The following is a 19,037-nucleotide window of genomic DNA, read 5'->3' on the forward strand; positions in this document are numbered from 1 at the left end:
AAGGCCAATGGGATCATTCAAAGGATCCACACCCCTCAGATACTCACTTTTTGAGCACAATGAGATGCTACAGTACTCCCAGGTGTAAAATCCTTTCTTGAAAACGTAGCACCAGGGCTTGGAGTCTTGGTCTGGATTCCTAAATATCAGAAGGCAGAGAAATGAAATGAAACCTCAAATTGGAAAGTGATGGTGATGGAATATTATTGTGCTCTAAGGAATGATGAACTGCTTGATTTCTATATGAACTGGAAAGACCTACATGAACTGATGTGGAGTGAAATGAACAGAACCAAGAGAACATTGGTCACAGAAATTGAAACACTGTGGAATGATCAAATGTAATCAACTTTGCTACTAGTAGCAATACAATGATCCAGGATAATCCTGAGGAATTTATGAGAAGGAATGCTGTCCACATCCAGAGAAAGAACTGTGGGAGTAGAAATGCTAAAGAAAACATATGATTTATCACTTGTTTATATGGGTATATAATTTGGGGTTGGTTTTAAAAGATTATTATAAAAATGAATAATATGGAAATAGGTATCAAGTGATAATACATAATATTCGGTGGAATTGCTTGTCAACTTTGGGAGAGGGAAGAGGGAAAACAGGAGGGAGACAACATGAATCATATAACCATGGAAATTTTTTTTTATTAAAAAAAAGAAATGAAACTTTATGTGATCTCTGACATTACAAATGATTTCCTTTCTGTGGAGACCCTTCACTGAGAAAACCTCTGAGGATCAAAATAAGTCTCATTTACCTACAGTAGTTGTGGTTCCCAAGTCCCAACTTAAGGGCATCTGGTCTCCGGCCATTATATGGTTTGGAGTGAATTGCACTCATGTTCCAGTTTACACACTCCGCTCCACTTTCACTTGTGCTCCACGTCCCCCTATAGGTGAAACCCGAGTCTTCATAGCACAGTGAATTAGAATCTAATTATATAGAAGAACATAAAAAAATGCATTAGATAATATGAATATTTTTGGTAATAAAAAAGATTTTAGTACATTTTTCGGAAAGAACCTTGATTGCATTTTGAAATGGAAAGAACTTTGGAGATCATTTAGTTCAACCTCCTCCTTTTCAGATGATGAAATGGAGTACCTCAGAGGGTTTAAGTGGTAGACACCAATAGTTGAACCCAGGTCCTCTGACTTTAAATACAATGCTTCCTCACCCCCACCCCAACTCCCCAGCCAACACATCACACAACAATCACATGAGAATATACTGGGGCCAAAGGAAACTAAGGCCTGGAGTAGTTAAGTAACTTGATTTAAAGGACACCAAGGGCTAATGACAGAGATTGTGGTAGACCTCCAGGGCCCATAAACCATCTGTTGAACTTCCCATCTCTACCCCTGGGAGAGAAAGAGATTGACAAATCTGGACCCTAAAGTCCTCAAAAGGAATAAGGGGAAAATTCCAAGCTGTGACCCCAGGGAGAGCAAACCAGAGGCCAAGATGAGTCAAACCAACATTCACTGGGAATACCAAAGAGGAGCTGGGAACAGATTCTAAAGAAGCAGCCTACACTAGGGAAGTTAGCACAGAATAAGGGAAAATGCAACTTCCTTGCCCAAAAGTATTCTCCTATGGTAACAGCTGCCTGCTAGCTGTATCCTCCCTCCTGTCTTGCTCTATTCCATTAACATTATACCTTAGACCTAGAAATAGGACACCTTCCATTAGCTCACATTGCTTCTGGTTCCCAAAACCTCAATGTTGCCCTCTTTGTTCCTCTGCCTGGCTTGTTCCCACCCTGCCTTCCTCTGAGGAGCTAGAAGTTTAGTCACTCACCTATTTCACATTGTTTTCCTGCAAAACCTCTAGGACAGTGGCAGATAAAATCTGGGAAATACAACGCCTGCTTGCAAGTCCCCCCATTGAAGCATCTAGGTTCACTGCAATCTATCAAATAATAATTTTAAAAAAGCTGGAGTTAATTTCCAAGCAGCCCAAGGGAGAAAAAAAGAGGTATAGTTTATAATCAGAGACAACTCCCTCTCCTCTAAATTTCCTTTCCCACTTATCATCTTGTCCTTCCTTCACTTTGTCTTCCTACATTTTCACACTTCCTTCAGGTCCAATTATTCTTGATTACTTTAGCAATATACCTTCCATCCAGATTTGATTATTCACACACACACACACACACTTTTTTTTTTTAGCACTTGGACAAACACTTATTGAGCACCTACTGTATGCAAAGCCCTGTGCTTGGTACTGGGCATGATGCAAAGTTTAGTTAAGACATAGTTCTTTGTACTCATGGAACACTGGTCTAGCCAATCAGGTTTGGCTTCTTGGAAGAGGTAGCAATTTTACCTGGATCTTAACGGACAGAAAACATTTCAATAGGCAAGGTTGAGAAGGGGAGACATTTTACTGAGGCAAAGTCCTTCCAACTTTGACTTTGTCTCTCTCTCTCTCTCTCTCTCGCTCTCTCTCTCTCTCTCTCTCTCTCTCTCTCTCTCTCTCTCTCTCTCTCTCTCTCTCTCTCTCTCTCTCTCTCTGTCTCCTCTGCTTCTCTCTCTCAAAAGTGCAGGGACTTTCCAACGAGAGAATTTAGGTGTCTGAAGTTTAAAGGGCAAACTCCAGTATCGATGCTTACTTTGGACAGGTACACTGTGACACCGAATGAAGCCACTATCACACCTGCAATATTCTACTCGGTTGCCTCTGAGCCCTGGGCGCAGCCATGATTGCTTTTGCTGGTAAATCATCTGGGTTTTTTCATCTTTGCAGGTAACTATAAGAAGAAGCAGGACAGCTCTCTTTAGTGTATGATGCATGAAATGGTGCTCAATTCCCTTCATCTCACAAAAAGAAATCTCACACTGTTTCAACTCAATGTCCCCACAAATAATAATAATGTTTGACTTTTACATATTTACTTTAGAATTTGCAAGGCATTTTGAAAGTGTTATCTCACTTAACATTGCTGATAGAGTTACTAAAATAGGTATTTTTATTTTACCCATTTTACAGGTGAGAAAACTGTAAAGTTCCCTTCGAAGCTGCATCTTAGTCTCTTTACTCAACTGAGGTGAATGGAATAGGTAAGAGTCAGAAGTGAAAGCTAAATTTTACAAACGACAAAAACTGAGTTAAAGAAAGTTTGAACAACCTCTCATCCAAAAGCAGTTCATGGTGGAGCTGGGATTATAGTCCAGGAAAGAATATTGGACTGGAAACCAGAAGATGTGGGGCTAAAAAAGTCTGAATTCCAGTTCTGACACTAAAAAAACTGTGTGGGCTTGGACAAATCCCTTTCTCTAGACTTTGGTTTCCTTATCTGTAAGTAACAGATATTTGCTTAAATGATGTATAATCTCTAATCTCCTTCCTTATTCAATCATGTACAACTCTTTGTAACCCCATTTGGAGTTTTCTGGCAAAAATACTGGAGTGATTTGCCTTTTCCTTCTCCAACCCATTTTACAGATGAGGAAACTGAGGCAAACAGATCTTATCTATATCAAGTCCCCTCACTCTGGATGTTCCCCAAGGCTCTATCTTTGGCTTTCTCTCTACACTGTTGCTGTTAGTAAGCTCATCACCTCTCATGGGTTTCATTATTATCTTTTTTTTTTCAAAATAACTTACCTTCAGTCTTAGAATCAATATGGGGTATTGTTTCAAAGGCAGAAGAGCAGTAAGGGCTAGGCAGTGGGGGTTAAGTGACTTGCTCAGGATCACACAGCTAGGAAGTATCTAAGGCCAGACTTGAATTCAGGAAGATGTCTCCTTGACTCCAGGCTGATGCTTTATCCACTGGGCCACCTAGCTTTCCCTAATCTCCTTTAAGATTTATTATTCCATGACCATGTTGCTCCTTGAGGGCAAGAACTGTGCCTTGAACATCTTTGTATCACTTAGGGTGCCTAGTATACTTCCTTGTAAATAATAGACATTCAATAAATATTTGCTGAATACATGATAATGATCAGTGCCTGATATATAGTAGGTACTTAATATATGCTTTTTGGCTAAATATCAAACAATGAATGATTATCATGATAATCATTAAAGACATTGATATGTATAGATGTAGATATATCTACATCTATACATATCTATCTCTATGGACTTGCTCACCTTAAAAAAATAAATAAATTTGCCTAGCTTGTGCAAATGGGCAGGTGTTCATTAAGAATATCCTTAACTACCCCTTCCCATCTTCCTCCCTAGTTTAATTGACTCTTTACTATTAAGTACCTGACCTTTGCTTTCTCAAACCTCTCTTCACAGGTCCCACCTCTCTTACTCACCTCTGTAGGATCTGGCTCCTCTTTTAAAACGGTTGTGAAAACCCTGCAAAAAAAAACAACAGAGGAGAAAAGAGAATTGTATGAATGCTGTCCACCTCAGGGAATAACCAAACCAAGCAGACACCCAAGGTAATCTAGGTGGCCTTTGGTCTTCTCTCCCATCAAGATAATTTCTCCTTCTTGGGAATATCTGTTCTCCTTTTCCCACCAACCTAAATCCTACCCATCATTTCAGACCCCAGTAAAGTCATTTTTTATTTCTTAACCTCTCCCTACTGTCTTAGAACCAATATTAAGTATTGTGGTTCTAAGGCAGAAGAATGGTAAGAGCAAGGCAATTTGGAGTTGAGTGCTTGGTCAGGTTCACACAGCTAGGAAGTGTCTGAGGCCAAATATGAACCCAGGACCTCCCATCTCCAGGCTTGGCTCTCTTCAACTCAGCCACATAGGTGCCCCTTAAAATCCACCTTTTCCAAGAAGGCTTCCTTGATCACTTCACCTCACACAGGGCCTTCCTGTCTATGGATTTGTATGTTGTTTATTGCCGAAATCACTTTCATTTGCCATTTATGCTTTGCATTTTTAGTCATCTTTTCCAAAATATTTTATATCTCCTCAGATAGACTATTATCACCTTTTTATGATCATATGCTTTGACTATTTCAAAAATATTTTATTTTCTCCCAATTACATGTAAAAACAATTTTTAACATTCATTAAAGTTTTTTTTTTAATTTTGAGTTCCAAATTCTCTCCTGCCCTCTCACTTTCCCTTTCCCTCCCCTGTCAGTAAGTAATCTGAGTCAGTAAGCAATCTGATATCGATTTTATAAGTGCAATCATGTAAAACATCTTTCTGTGTTAGTGTGATCTCTTTTAAGCCAGGGATTGTATCTTATTTGTTAGTATCTCCTTAAACATCTGACCATTGTGAGAGCATGTGGCAGGCTCTCAATAAATACTTGATTTATGATATAAGAACACTGGACCAGGAGTCAGCAGACCTGGGTCTTTTTTTCCTCATAGTCTAGCCATAGACATTAGAGAAATCATAACCTCTCTGGGTTTTGGTTTTCTCCTCTGCAAAAATGAGGGAATTGGACTAGATTATTTCTAAGCTTCCTTTCCATTTGGTCATATAAATTCCTTTTGTGCTCACTTGATTAATTTCTTAAAAGTGATCCAAAGTGGAGCAGGTAGGTGGCTGGGTGGATAGACAGCCAGGCCTGGAGATGGGAGATTCTGGGATCAAATCTAGTTTCAGACATTTCCAAGATGTTCAACCCTGGGCAAGTCACTTGACCCTCATTGCCTAGCCCTTACTGCTCTTCTGCCTTAGAACCAATACACAGTATTTATTTTAAGATGGAAAGTAATGGCTTCATTTTTTTTAAAGTGATCTGAAGAAAGTGCCCAGGGACAATGGCATAATAGTCACTGATATCATCATAGAACTTGAACATTTACATGAATTTTGTGTCCTTTATCTCATTTGAGCTTCATAACACAATGGCAGCCAAGTAGTATAGCAGATAGAGCATTGAGCCTACAATAGTTAGAAGACTTGAGTTTGAATTCTTCCTTAGACCGTTACTAAATATGTGAACCTGGACAAGTCAGTTAACCTCTAAATACCTCAATTTCCTTGCCCATAAAATGGAGAGATAACATCTACCTCCAGCATTGTTGTGAGCATCAAATGAGATAACACTCACAAACTACTTTATAAATCTTTAAGTATGACATAAATACTAGCGATTACTATTATTAAACCTTCTGAGGTTGATATTGCAGATGCTATTATCCCCATTTTACAGATGATATGTATGGTCAACCATGTCAGAAGTAGTATCTGAACCTTGGTATTCTTCATTTTAAGTCCAATATTCTATCTGCTACATCATATTCACAATGTAGAAAGTCATATGCATTATGAAGACAACTTACCCAATCCCAATACAAGTTCTATGTCTTGTGAATTGTTCCAAGCAAAGTCCTCAGTATCATTTGCAGGAAGTGATCTTGCTATGATTACTGGAAGTGGGTTTCAGGCATCTGGGTTGACTCCTACCTCCCCCAATCTTCCACCAGTCTGTACCTGTTTCCCATCTCCTTGGCCTTAGCAAAAGATCTCCAGAATAGCCTGGAGCATAGCCTTAAGGTAAGCTACCAATATGTTACCTTCTTTGGATGTCTCCTATAGTATAAGGCCTACTAACTTCTGGCCCAGTGCTCTTATAGCATAGATCAAGTATTTATGGAGGACCTATTACATGCTTTCACATAAAGGGGTTGGCAGCCAACTAGTCCAATTCATAACTAAAATGGAACCCTTCATATAAAACACTCAGTACATTGGCATTCAGCCTGTGTGAAGTCCTCTGGTGAGGGAGGACCCACTCTCTCCAAAGGCAGTCATTCACTACCTTCATAACCTTGGAAAAAAAGAATGAGTTGGACTAGATTATCTCTATGGGCCTTTCTAGCCTGCATCTGTGATCAATCCTTTTGGATAACTCTAGATATTGGGTTATTCCTGACAGCAATTTGCCTTTGTTATTTCTAACCATCACTCCTGATTCTGTCTTCTAGGGCCTAAGAGAACGTATCTGTTTCTTCTACCACTTGGTAGCCCGTCACATGTGCCCAGTTCTTCAACTGATACTCATATGACAATGAGTATAATGTAGGTGAATAGCTCCTTACCTGGCTGGAGAGAGAAACTACTCCACATATTAGCAAAAATCCAAAGAATTTGCCAGTCATTTTCAAGCTTACTTTCTCTGATTTCCTTTAAGCCCTTTAAAAAGAAGAGATGTATGGAATTAATATAGTGTGATAATAACTTGAAGGGAACCATAAAACCTAGTCAATCAACCAGTATTTACTCAGCACCTACAAGACTCTATAGCTCTAATATGACTGAATCTTTCTTTGTGTAAATCCCAAAACAAAGGAGAAGGAAGAAGAAGAGGGGGTAGTTGGGTGGCTCAATGAATTGAGAGCCAGGTCTAGAGATGAGAAGTCCAGGTTCAAACCTGGCCTTAGACACTTCTTAACTGTGTGTCTGTGGGCAAGTTACTGAATCCCCATCTCTAAATCTTACTGCTCTTCTTCCTTGAAATTAATACACAGTATTGATTCCAAGATGAAAGGTAAGGGTTTAAAAAAAAAAGAAGAGGAGGAGGAGAAAGAGGAAACTGGTTTGAGAGATTTTGCAAAAGTAGAATTGAAAAGGTGTGAGAATTGATTGGATATGAGAGATGAGGGACAGGGGAAAGTCAAAACTTAAAGATTTCAACCATGGTAGACTAGGTACACATTAATATCTAGTGACCAAAGCCATTGATGACAGATGGGGTAGCAGTTTTAGAGAGGAGAAGAAGAATGGAAAATACCAACACCAATGGTCAGGAGATGTGTCCCTCTACAGGCTGAAAGAGAAGCTGGTTGGTCAATGGTATTTCCTTATGGCACCCTAGCCCAAGTTCCTATGGAAGTGATTCTTGACTGCTCCCTGGAACTAATGAGACTGCACCAAAGCAATGTGCTCTAGAGCTCTCAGTCTCTCTCTCCCTCTGTCTTCATCCCTCTGTTTCTCTCTGATTGTCTCTATCTCTCTCTCATTACACATCAGCATCAACTGAGCCCCAATTTTGTCCTCAGTGCCTTCCTTATCACAACTACTGACACATATTCTAAACACATCCCATTGATGCTTGCCAGCAAATGTCATTCTTCTCCCTGCCCCCAGCCTAACCACTGGCTCATTTTCTGTTCGTGGTGCTGAGTCCAGCACTGTGGGAATGTGTAGAAATGAGAGCAGGCATCCTGTTTTCAGGATTCAACTCATCTCTTCCTGGAGCCCAATCTTCTAGTTTCCATTTGCCTTTCCCTCCTCTCTTGCCCTTGGAGCTTAAAGTAGGTTAGTTGGTTGGGGTGTTATTTTGTGGTCTGGAAAGTCATCTCACTCCTTCATCCACAAGAATTAAATCAATGCCTTTCTTCCTTTGACTCATTTCCCTTCAGTCACAACAATCTCTTGATCCTATTCCCCTCCTCTTTACCTCCCCTTTCTTCCCCCAAGGCTCTGAGGAACTAGGCTTCCTCCATCTGTTCTGAGACAACTCCAGCCTAACCTTTACTCTCCAAGCCTTTATTCTAGCCTTTTACAGGCTTCCTCTTTGTTCTTTTATAAAACTCCTGCCAATATTAAGTCATCCCCCACCTTCCCACTTTATCTCTTCAAAGCAAAAGACCGACAAGGGGGCTCATTATACCTGACTGAACTTTTCCTGGGCAACTGTCAACTGGAAAATGGAAGAAAAACTAAGGCGAGAAAAGCTGATTGAGATGAGGGGTTGGGAAGGTGGGAAGGAGTATATGCAGGGGTATTTGATCTAGAAGGATTCCCCAAAAGGAATATAATGGATGAACTCAAAGGAATTTCCTGCCTACTGTGTCTGTCCTCACTCCCAGCCTTTCTCCCTGCCTAGAAGGAAACAAAAGTCCAGTGTCTGGGTCTTTGTCTGACTTGGGCAGTTCAGAACATGCCCACTTCCACCTGCTGCTTTTTCGAATGACTTTACTGCATACACAGGAAAGGGCCTGGAATTTTCATTTATTGACCATTCCAAATGAAAGGAGGGGAAATCCCGAGGTATCCCCCGAGGAGCACATACTTAGGGATCTTTGAGCACAGGGAATTCTACTGCTTTCCCTAAATTTCCCCTTTCTCCACTTTCCCTCACTTTCCCCTTAACTTCCTCTTCTTGATTTCATCCCATTTGCTAATTCTGTAAGTGGTAGATCTTAAATAATTTTCTCTTCTTGGTATTTGCAGATTTCACACATTTGCAGATTGGTGCCTCTCTAAGTTATCACCTTAGCCTGGCCACAAAGAGTGAATATCCGTCATCCATAGGCTGGATCATGCTAGATACTGCTCTCCATAAATATGGAATGAATGAATGAATGAATTTAACTGCTTCAATCTTGCATCCTAATTTAACCAGCCCTTCCATTCTGATCACTCTCTGCTCTCCTCCCCATTACTATTATCTTGTCTCTCCTGAATCAAAGGAAATAATCTAAGTAATGACTTCACAAACCTTACAACAGCATATAAATGCTATTTTTTCCTCAATATGTATCCAATTTCATCTTCTTATTCCTAACACTGATCAATTATATGTAGGATATGGTGCATCGTATACATAGTACATAATATACCACTTACATTCACAGTACATAGCATAAGAATACATACATAGTACATAATAGACTGATCATATACATAGTGCAGAGCCCATGGTAGGTGCTTGAATGGAGTTGACACCCACTAAGTTCCACCTTTCAGGAACCCGAGGCACTACAAAATGAACACAATCCGAATTCTGGAAAATTTGGGTAGAATTCACTTTTAACCTTTTTTGTTCACCTGTCAGCCTGCCTCCCCAGAAGCCTAGTGCCTCTAGTTATGTGGAGGTCACCCTGAGTTTTCATTGCCTCTGAGTCATTAGAGTATAAGCCATGGCAGATCCCACCAAATTGGAGAGGAAAACATGAGTACTGACTGGGTAACAGGCCATGTCTCATCCAAGCACCAGTCTAGCCAAGCATGGAAAAGGTCTTCTTCATCAGAAGGTTGGGCAGTGGGGGATATACATCCATATATTAGCCACAGCAACCCAAGAAACCACCGACTAAGGGATGGGAGGACTGTGATCTACATTAGTGGAAGGGATGCCCACATTTGCATCGTTAGTTCTTTTGAAGTTGGAAAAAATCAGAGGAAAAGATTTCCTCATGTCAAGTTTCAGCAAAGAAATTTGGATGAGAAGAATGTCCAACAGCACTGTGGACACAGAGCCCTAAAGTCCCTTTGCTTTTAGGACACATGGAAACAGGGAAAGGGGAAGTTATTTTCATTTCTAGCTACTATTTAGGATTGGAAATTTATTGACTTTTTATCTGGCTTTCAGTAAGGATGCTTCCCATTTCCCCCTAGCTTCCTACTAGTATCTCCCCCTTTACAGCAACTTCTCTCCCTCCCCCGTCCCCCCCCCCCCGCCTGTGTCTGTCTGTCTCTGTCTCTCTGTCTCTCTCTATCTCACATATATACACACACACACACAGAGTCTTAGCTAATCCAGTTCAAGCTAGTCACACACAAATAGAACTGTAGCTGAACCCATGCTGCATAAACAGATCCCATTAGAGCAGCTGGAAGGGCTGGTGGGATGGGAAGATGACAAAGGACTTAGTCACCAGGCCAGCAGAGAGAGCCAGTGAAATTGATGGAAAAGAGACAAGGGGAGGGGGATGGTACATGAAAAGTTTCCTTGTCTGTCCTTTGTCAGAGAGGTTGGGGGTCAGGGACATTGGGCAAGGAAAGGGAGAATGCAAAAAAAAATGGCAAACTACACAATGGCTCTATGGGATAGATTTTGAATATTTCCTAGCTCCCTTGCTGGTCCTGAAGGAAGGGAAATAAGGTTTATACAAAATTGAAATTTTCAGAAAGACAAGCTTAGAAAAATATCTTGCAGCATTCCTTTTACAAACAATAGGGCATTTCCCCCCTGGCTGATTGTACTCAAAAGAGTTTCTTTGATCTGAAGTGCACCAAGATAAAAAAATCTCTATGTTGTGAGATCTCACTCATGATAGCTCTATCGCTGTACGGGCAGGAGGGGAAGGTGCCACTGAGTGAGAGGAAAGTCCCAGCCCATGATTCTAAAAGCTACAATTCTGTTTAAGGCATGAGCAGTGGAGATTTTTGGATCAAACCTATGGCACATTTTGGACATTCTGATAACCCTGTGGTTGGTACTGTTGGTACTGTTTTCAAGTAAATCATAGTGGGAAGAGCATAAGACTTAAATGAGGAGAACTGGGGTCCTTTAACTCACATTTATTTAGACACTTCTAGTTTACAGAGCACATTCCATTTAGATTTCCTTTCATTTTCTTTCTCTCTTTTTTAACCTTTACCTTCGGTCTTGGTATCAACTCTAAGATAGAAGAGTGGCAGGGGCCAGGCAATTGGGGTTAAGTGACTTGCCAAGAGTCACTGGGATAGGAAGAGTCTGAGGTCCCATTTGAACCCAGGTCTTCCAGATTCCAGACCTACTACTCTATCTACTATGCTACCTAGCGGCTTCAATAACTCCTTTAATTTTCTTAACAACTCCACAGAGTTTAATATTGCACAGGCTATTTAATTCTCAAGTACAAGCAAGAAGCAGTGTGTCACATTGGTTAGAGAGCTAGCCTCAGAGCCAGAAGGGCTATTGTACAATTATCTCTTTACCCTCACTGACTAGGAGACCTTAAGCAAGTCATTTGACTTTTTAGTCTCTCCATAACTCTCTAAAGCTACAAATTGCTAATACCTGCTTTGGTAAAGGAAGTTTCCTCATCTAGAAGAGAAGTTCCTTATATCAACAAAATTGCAGGTCCAGTCCCTGTCTCCTATCTCTTACAGTCTGAGTTCTAGACAATTCAAATCACTAGGATCACATAACCATGATGAGTTTGGGCACATCTATAAAAATGGTTATCCAGCACAGAACATGCATGAAGTGTCTACTATATACTGAGCACTCTGCCAGGTTTGGGGGGGACACATAGATGAGCGAAAGTCCAAGATGTATACAAAAGAAATACACAGTGATTTGAGAAAGGGCAACAGGAGCCATTGACTGGGTTCATTAGCAGTGGCTTCAGGAAGGAGTTGGCATTTAAACTGATTCCCAAAAGGAGCCAGTGATTCTGAGATGCAGGTGAAGAGAGGGACTGGGAGGAATGGGAAGAAGTCTATGCAAAAACACGGGCTGAGAGCAGTAAAGAGGTCAATTTGGCTGGTACATGAGTAAAGAGCTCAAGGAAAAGTAACATGGAATCAGCTTGGAAAAATAGATTGTTGCCAGATTGTAAAGAACTTTGAAGGCCAAGCAGAGGAGTTTGTGTTTAACCCTAAAAATCCATAGAGCTTTAAATTTGGTGCTAGGAGGGACCTTCGAGGCCACCTAGTCCAACCCTCTTTGGGTATAAAGAACTGAACCCTAAAAAGTGAATTGCCCAAGGTCACACAGGTAAACAGTGGCAGAGCTGGGCAATAGGAAGGTACTGTTGTTACTGAGCAGGAGAGTGATGCAGTCAGAAATTTACTTTAGAGATATCATTTTTGAGGGGCAGCTAGATGACTCAGAGGATTGAGAGCTAGACCTTGAGATGGGAAGTCCTGGGTTCAAATCTGACCTCAAACATTTCCTAACTGTGTGATTCTGGGCAAGTCACTTAACCCCCATTGCCTAGGCCTTACTACAATCAATACATAGTATTGATTCCAAGTCATAAAGTAAGGGTTAAAAAAAAAAAGACAAACCATAGTTTATATTTGTTCCCAGAGGTGACAAGAAGTCTTACTAGAATTTATTGAGTAAGGCAGTGATACAGTCAGACCTGCACTTAAGAAAAATCATTTTGTTAGTTATATGGAGGGTGAATTCAGGAGGGGGAAAGATAAGACAGAAAAATCAGTGGGAAGGTTATAATAATAATCGAGGTAAGAGAGAACAGGAGCCTGAAATAAGGTGGTGGCTATATGAATAAAGAAGACAGGTATGAGAGTTGTGGAGATAGTCATCTGTTTGCCTCAGTTTCCTCATCCATAAAATGAGCTACAAAAGGAAATGGCAGACCCTTCCAGTATTTTTGCAAGAAAACTCCAAAAGGGATCATGAAGTATTGAATGCTTTTGAAAAAGATGTGGAAGTAGAATCAACAAGATTCAGGAATCAGTTGGACAGAGGCAGCTAGGTGATTTAGTAGATAGAGAACTATGCCTGGAGTCAAGAGGTCCTGGGTTCAAATATGGCCTCAGACACTTCTAGCTGTGTGACCCTGGACTAGTCATGTAACCCCTACTGCCTAGCCCTTACCACTCTTCTGCCTTGGAATCATTACTTGTATTGATTCTATGCCAGAAGGTAAGGGTTAAAAAAAAAAAGAACCCCATTGAACTGAGGAAGAGTAATGAGTCCAAGATGAAAGTGAGGTTGTAAAACTGGAATGATGGAGGTGCCTTTGACAGAAAGAGGTGAGTTTAGGAAAAGGAAAAATATGAGGCAAAAGACAACAGAGTTTTGATTTTAACTTGTAGAATTCAAGATGGCCCTAGGACATTCAGTCAGAAATTCCAGATGAAGATACATGATTGGAGCTCAGGATAGATATATAGATCTGAGAGACATCTCTATAGAGATAATAATTAAACCCATAGAAGATGATGAAGTCACCAAGTGAGACAGTGTAGAGAAAGACTTTTCTTCCTTCCTTCCTTCTTCCTTCCTTCCTTCCTTCCTTCCTTCCTTCCTTCCTTCCTTCCTTCCTTTCTTCCTTTCTTCCTTCCTTTCTTCCTTCCTTCCTTTCTTCCTTCCTTCCTTTCTTCCTTTCTTCCTTCCTTCCTTCCTTTCTTCCTTCCTTCCTTCCTTCCTTCCTTCCTTCCTTCCTTCCTTCCTTCCTTCCTTCCTTCCTTCCTTCCTTCCTTTCTTCCTTCCTTCCTTCCTTCCTTCCTTCCTTCCTTCCTTCCTTCCTTCCTTCCTTCCTTCCTTCCTTCCTTCCTTTCCTTCCTTTCTTCCTTTCTTCCTTTCTTCCTTTCTTTCTTTCTTCCTTTCTTTCTTTCTTTCTTTCTTTCTTTCTTTCTTTCTTTCTTTCTTTCTTTCTTTCTTTCTTTCTTTCTTTCTTTCTTTCTTTCTTTCTTTCTTTCTTTCTTTCTTTCTTTCTTTCTTTCTTTCTTTCCTGAGTATCAGTTTCAAGACAGAAGAGTGGTAAGGGCTAGGCAATCAGAGTTAAATGACTTGCCCAAGGTCACATTGCTAGGAAGCATCTAAGACCAGATTTGAACCCAGGCCTGGTGCTCTATCTACTGTGTTACCTAGCTTCCCCAGCAATAGTCTTTTACTCAGGACATCTTCAGTTCAGAGACTGCCTCAGATATTTACTGACTGTAACCCTGGGCAAATTAGTTTTGTAAAAGACTCTCCTAGCTTCCGTTCCTCATTTGGAAAACAGAGGTCTTGAATTTGATGAACTCTAATGTTCACAAAAGACAACACAACCATCCAATGCAGCTGAGGAAGTCTCCAGGCGTAATGACTTTTCATGCCACTGGACCCAGGCTTCCAACGCCAAGAGAGTGGGACTGTCTCTGTGCATCAACTTTTCCACTTGAATCTCCTTCACGCACAAGTGTCTTTGTGCACACTCGTCTATACACCATAGATGAAAATGCACAAAGACAATCGTCATCCTCGGTTACCAAGAGACTACTACTACTTAATGTTCCTTTCAGTTCATAATCTAATTCAACTCTCATTTTATAAACAAATAAATGGAGTCCCAGAGAGAATAAGGGATTTCCCTAAGGTCTCACACTCAGTAACCGGCATCCGTAGGATTCTAACCCAGGTCTCTTGGCTCCACAGCTAGCATGATCTCCATTGCCCCTTACTGCAGAGGAGGCAAAGCATAGTGTACTGGAAAGACCACCAGAGGCAGACAACCTAGATTCAAATTTCTTCATTTCATCTCTCTGTGCCTAGCTTTCTTTATCTGTAGAAATAAAGATGTTGGACTACATGATCTCTCACAGTTCCTTCCAAGTTCTGTGGATCTCCATTTCATATTTTTATTTTCTTTATCCTTCTGTCTCTGAGGAATCCACTGACCTCATGCTCATTGCCCAACTTCTTTCAAATCTTGTTCTCAATCAATAAAACATTAAAAATAAACACAGGATACATCAAAAAGAATTTCAGAAGGGGACACAAACAAACATGGCAATTTTGTTGCTAACTTGTTAAATTTAATATACACTAATAAAAAATAAACCATAGGATGGAAGATTATGGTTTTATTTCAGATTTCTTATTTTGTTCTTTTATGTGAGAACGTGTGTTTGTTGATTGCTAAGTTTGTAACACAAAGTAATCTTTTTAAAGGCCTGCCCTCACAAAAGAATTTGATGAACTTTTAAGTATAACCGCTAGTATATACGATGGATATAAAGTATAAATAATTGGTAACAAAAAGAGTCCTGAACTTGGAGTTGGAAAAAGGGGATTCACACCCTTGCTACTCTATTGCTGAAAAAAGTAAAGAGGTTAAATCACATCATTTCCTTGAGCCTATTTCCTCATCTTTATTTTTTATCTTACTTTTTTTAACCGTTATCTTCCATCTTAGAATCAATATTTTGTATTGGTTCCAAGGCAGAAGAGTGGTAAAGGCTAGGCAATTGGGGTTAAGTGACTTGCCCAGGGTCACACAGCTAGGAAGTGTCTGAGGTCAGATTTGAACCTAGGACCTCCTGTCTCTAGGCCTGGCTTTCAAGCCACTGAACCACCCAGCTGCCCCTAAAATATTGGTTTTTTGAAGCACTAAACTATTCCTACAAAGTGAAAAGGGAGCGTTTTCTCTTCTTCCTCCAAAATTCTTTTAAGTTTTGTTGTGAAATATGAAATTAGCCAAATTATCAATGGAAAAAGTAATAATTAACACATTCTATTACTATCAGTCTAGTCTCTTTAGGGAAAAACAGACTAGATCTTCAGGAAGCCTGATGAAATAGAAAACATGTGAGATTGTAAGGAATGTAGCATCACCTTGACTTGGAGTTAGGAAAAATTAATGTTTGACTTGTACCTCTAACACATTATATAGGCAATTTAAGTAATATCTTCAAACCTCTTTTTTCTCATCTCTAAAATATTTGCCCTACTTACCATATAAGAGATGTTCTAAGGAAAATACTTTTCAAATCTTTAAGTGTTATAAAAATATGAGAAATTATTTAAATGATTATAGCCTGGCCTAGTTTGTTTAATGGCCTGGTCCATACTAAAAACAAAAACAAGAATTTAGAAATCCCAGTTCCTTCTGAAAACTTTAGTTAATCTGTTCACTGAAATGTTAATTCCAAAATTGGAATTTAAATAAAGACTGAAAATACCTTAGGACAGGATTTTTTTAATGTAATTTAATTTTAAAAATTCATTTAATTAATTAATTTGGAATATTTTTCCATGGTTACATGATTTATGTTCTTTCCCTCCCCTCCTCTCTCCCCCCTCCCAGAACCAAGGAGCAATTCAACTGGGTTTTACATGTATCATTTAGAACAGGATTTTTAATGAAGAATTATTATTGTTCTTCACGGATGCTCCACCCTCTCCATTCCCCCAAACAACCAGCATAACAGGGAAATGAAATACACAATAATACTTCATTTTACTTCCAAATTTCCATGCTGCTGGACAATCAGGAAATGGAGAGCTAGAGTTTTATATAGTATTGTAATTTGAGCTTCCCATTTTTTACTTACCTTCTATTATGCTACACTGAAGTATGATTGATGTATATGGAGGGAGATGGCTTCAACTGGAGGAAATCCTTGAACTTGGAGTCAGAAGACATGGCCCCAGGGCCTGCCTGATTCTTGCTAATCAAGTGGAACCCTCATTTGCCTCCTTTTGTTTTTTTTAATTTTTTAAATCCTTATTCTCGGTCTTGGAATAAATACTAAATATTAGATCTAAGGCAGGAGAACAGTAAGAGCTAGGCAATGGGGGTTAAATGACTTTCCCAGAGTCCAAGACCATATCTGATTCCAGATCTGATTCCAAGACCAGATTCTCCTGATTCCAGATCTCTATCCATAGCACTCTCTCCATGGCACTCTATCCATAAAGTCATCTAACCATCCCTATTTGACTCCTTTTGTACTGGGAGGATTGGAGTAGGTGATCTCTAAACTCACAGCTGCCATATTTTGTAACTGAAAACAAAGTTCCAGGACAGTTAGATGGTTCAATGGATAGAGTCAGGCCTAGAGACAAGAGATCCTGTTCAAATCTAGCCTCAGATACTTCCTGGCTATATGACCCTGGGAAAGTCACTTAATCCCAGTTGCCTAGTCCTTAGTGCTCATGCTTATGCTTATACATACATACATACATATATTTATATATTTATAGTGCTTATGCTTAGTGCAATACTTAGTATTGATTCTAAGACAGAAAGTAAGGTAAAGATAGGAAGGAAGGAAGGAAGGAAGGAAGGAAGGAAGGAAGGAAGGAAGGAAGGAAGGAAGGAAGGAAGGAAGGAAGAGAAAGAAAGGAAGGGAATGGGGGAAAGAAAGAAAGAAAGAAAGAAAGAAAGAAAGAAAGAAAGAAAGAAAGAAGAAAGAAAGAAAGAAAGAAAGAAAGGAAAGAAAGAAAGAAAGAAAGAGAAAGAAAGAAAGAAAGAAAGAAAGAAAGAGGGAGGGAGTGAGGGAGGGAGGGGAGGGAGGGGGAGGGAGGGAGGGAGGGAGGGAGGAAGGAAGGAAGGAAGGAAGGAAGGAAGGAAGGAAGGAAGGAAGGAAGGAAGGAAGGAAGGAAGGAAGGAAGGAAGATCAAAGGGTTGGGCTAGATGATTTCTAAGGCTATATTCTGTTCTGAAAGGCTAAACTGAATTAAGTTAATGCCTTAGGTTAATCCAGGCTAGACCAGGATGGTGACCCAGGTTCAAATCCTATTCTGAAAAACACACTAGCCAGGCAAGTTACTTAACTCTGTTTAGTCACCATTTCCTCATCTATAAAATGGGAAGAATAATAAAAGTACTTGTCATGTGACTCAATGGAAATAATATATGGAAGTAAACCTTAAACTGTTAGGTACAGTAAATATCAACCATCACTATACTGGAATAAGCCATACTTAATTAGATTAAATTAGGCTATACCAAACCAGGATAGGTTGTGCTAGCTTGGATTAGACTAGGCCAAATTAGGTTTAGGGCTAAGAGCATATTTTTCCTCTTTCCTTCCAGAGCTTATTCTCTAACTAACTATAATCATTCTTGTTCCTTGTCACTTGTGACTATCTCCAGAGAAGTCTATCTCACATGCAAATTAATGAAATAAAAAAAAAATTTATTGCCTTTTGCAAATGGATAGTCCACTCAGTGGTAAGTAGTCTGGATTGTTGTACATTGTTCTCCAGTAATGATGATAGCTTTTGATAAAATATCTTCTCCCTTTCCCCCAGGCTCCTATGAGACCACCAATACTCACTGGCACCTGTTGTTAATGGAGAGAAGCAGAATCTGTGACTGAGAAAGATTCTCTCCATGTAGGACTTATCAGAGAGTCATAGCAGATAAACTACTGGACTTGGAGTCAGGAAGACCATGAGTTCAAAATTGGCCTCAGACATTTACTAGTTGTAAGACCCTTGGCAAATCACTTACCCCTCTTTTCCTCAATTTCCTTATCTGTAAAATGGAGATAATAAGAACATTTATCTCCCAAAGTTGCTATGAAGATCAAAAGAGTATTATTTATAAAGTGGTTTGAAAATTGTAAAGTGCTAAATAAATACCTACTACTCTCATGATGATGATGTTAGCAACATGGTCCAATAATAAGAATAACAAAATATTAAAGTGGAACCTAAACACTCTTATAAACAGTAGGAGTTTTATTCTACTGTCATTAGAAGTGTTGAGTTTTGGGCAACTAGATGGCTCAATAAATAGAGGAGAGAAGAGGAGGTCCTGGGTTCAAATGTGGCTTTAGACACTTCTGTGTGACCCTGGAAAAGTCACTTCACCCAAATTACCTATCCCTTACCACTCTTCTGCCTTGGAGCCAATACTTAGTATTATCTCTAAGACAGAAGGTAAGAATTTTTTTTTAAG

At 39.7% G+C, this 19,037-nt stretch overlaps 1 protein-coding gene across 3 annotated transcripts in view; it reads right to left on the reverse strand.

Annotated features, from left to right (window-relative positions):
• PLAT (plasminogen activator, tissue type) overlaps window positions 1–19,037 on the reverse strand; it is a 37,419-nt gene that overhangs the window by 15,340 nt on the left and 3,042 nt on the right. The window contains exons 2-7 of one of the 3 annotated variants that reach the window (XM_007476395.3): window positions 6,996–7,089; window positions 4,290–4,332; window positions 2,630–2,767; window positions 1,816–1,926; window positions 773–947; window positions 48–139 (exon numbers count right to left, since the gene is read on the reverse strand). In XM_007476395.3, the coding sequence (XP_007476457.2) occupies window positions 48–139; window positions 773–947; window positions 1,816–1,926; window positions 2,630–2,767; window positions 4,290–4,332; window positions 6,996–7,055 (619 nt within the window). In that variant the 5' untranslated portion in view covers window positions 7,056–7,089. The remainder of the gene's footprint in view (window positions 1–47; window positions 140–772; window positions 948–1,815; window positions 1,927–2,629; window positions 2,768–4,289; window positions 4,333–6,995; window positions 7,090–19,037) is intronic. The other 2 variants (XM_007476396.3, XM_056813600.1) reach the window with 2 other exon arrangements.

Source organism: Monodelphis domestica, chromosome 1 (genome assembly GCF_027887165.1).
Source record: "Monodelphis domestica isolate mMonDom1 chromosome 1, mMonDom1.pri, whole genome shotgun sequence".
NCBI lineage: Eukaryota > Metazoa > Chordata > Mammalia > Didelphimorphia > Didelphidae > Monodelphis > Monodelphis domestica.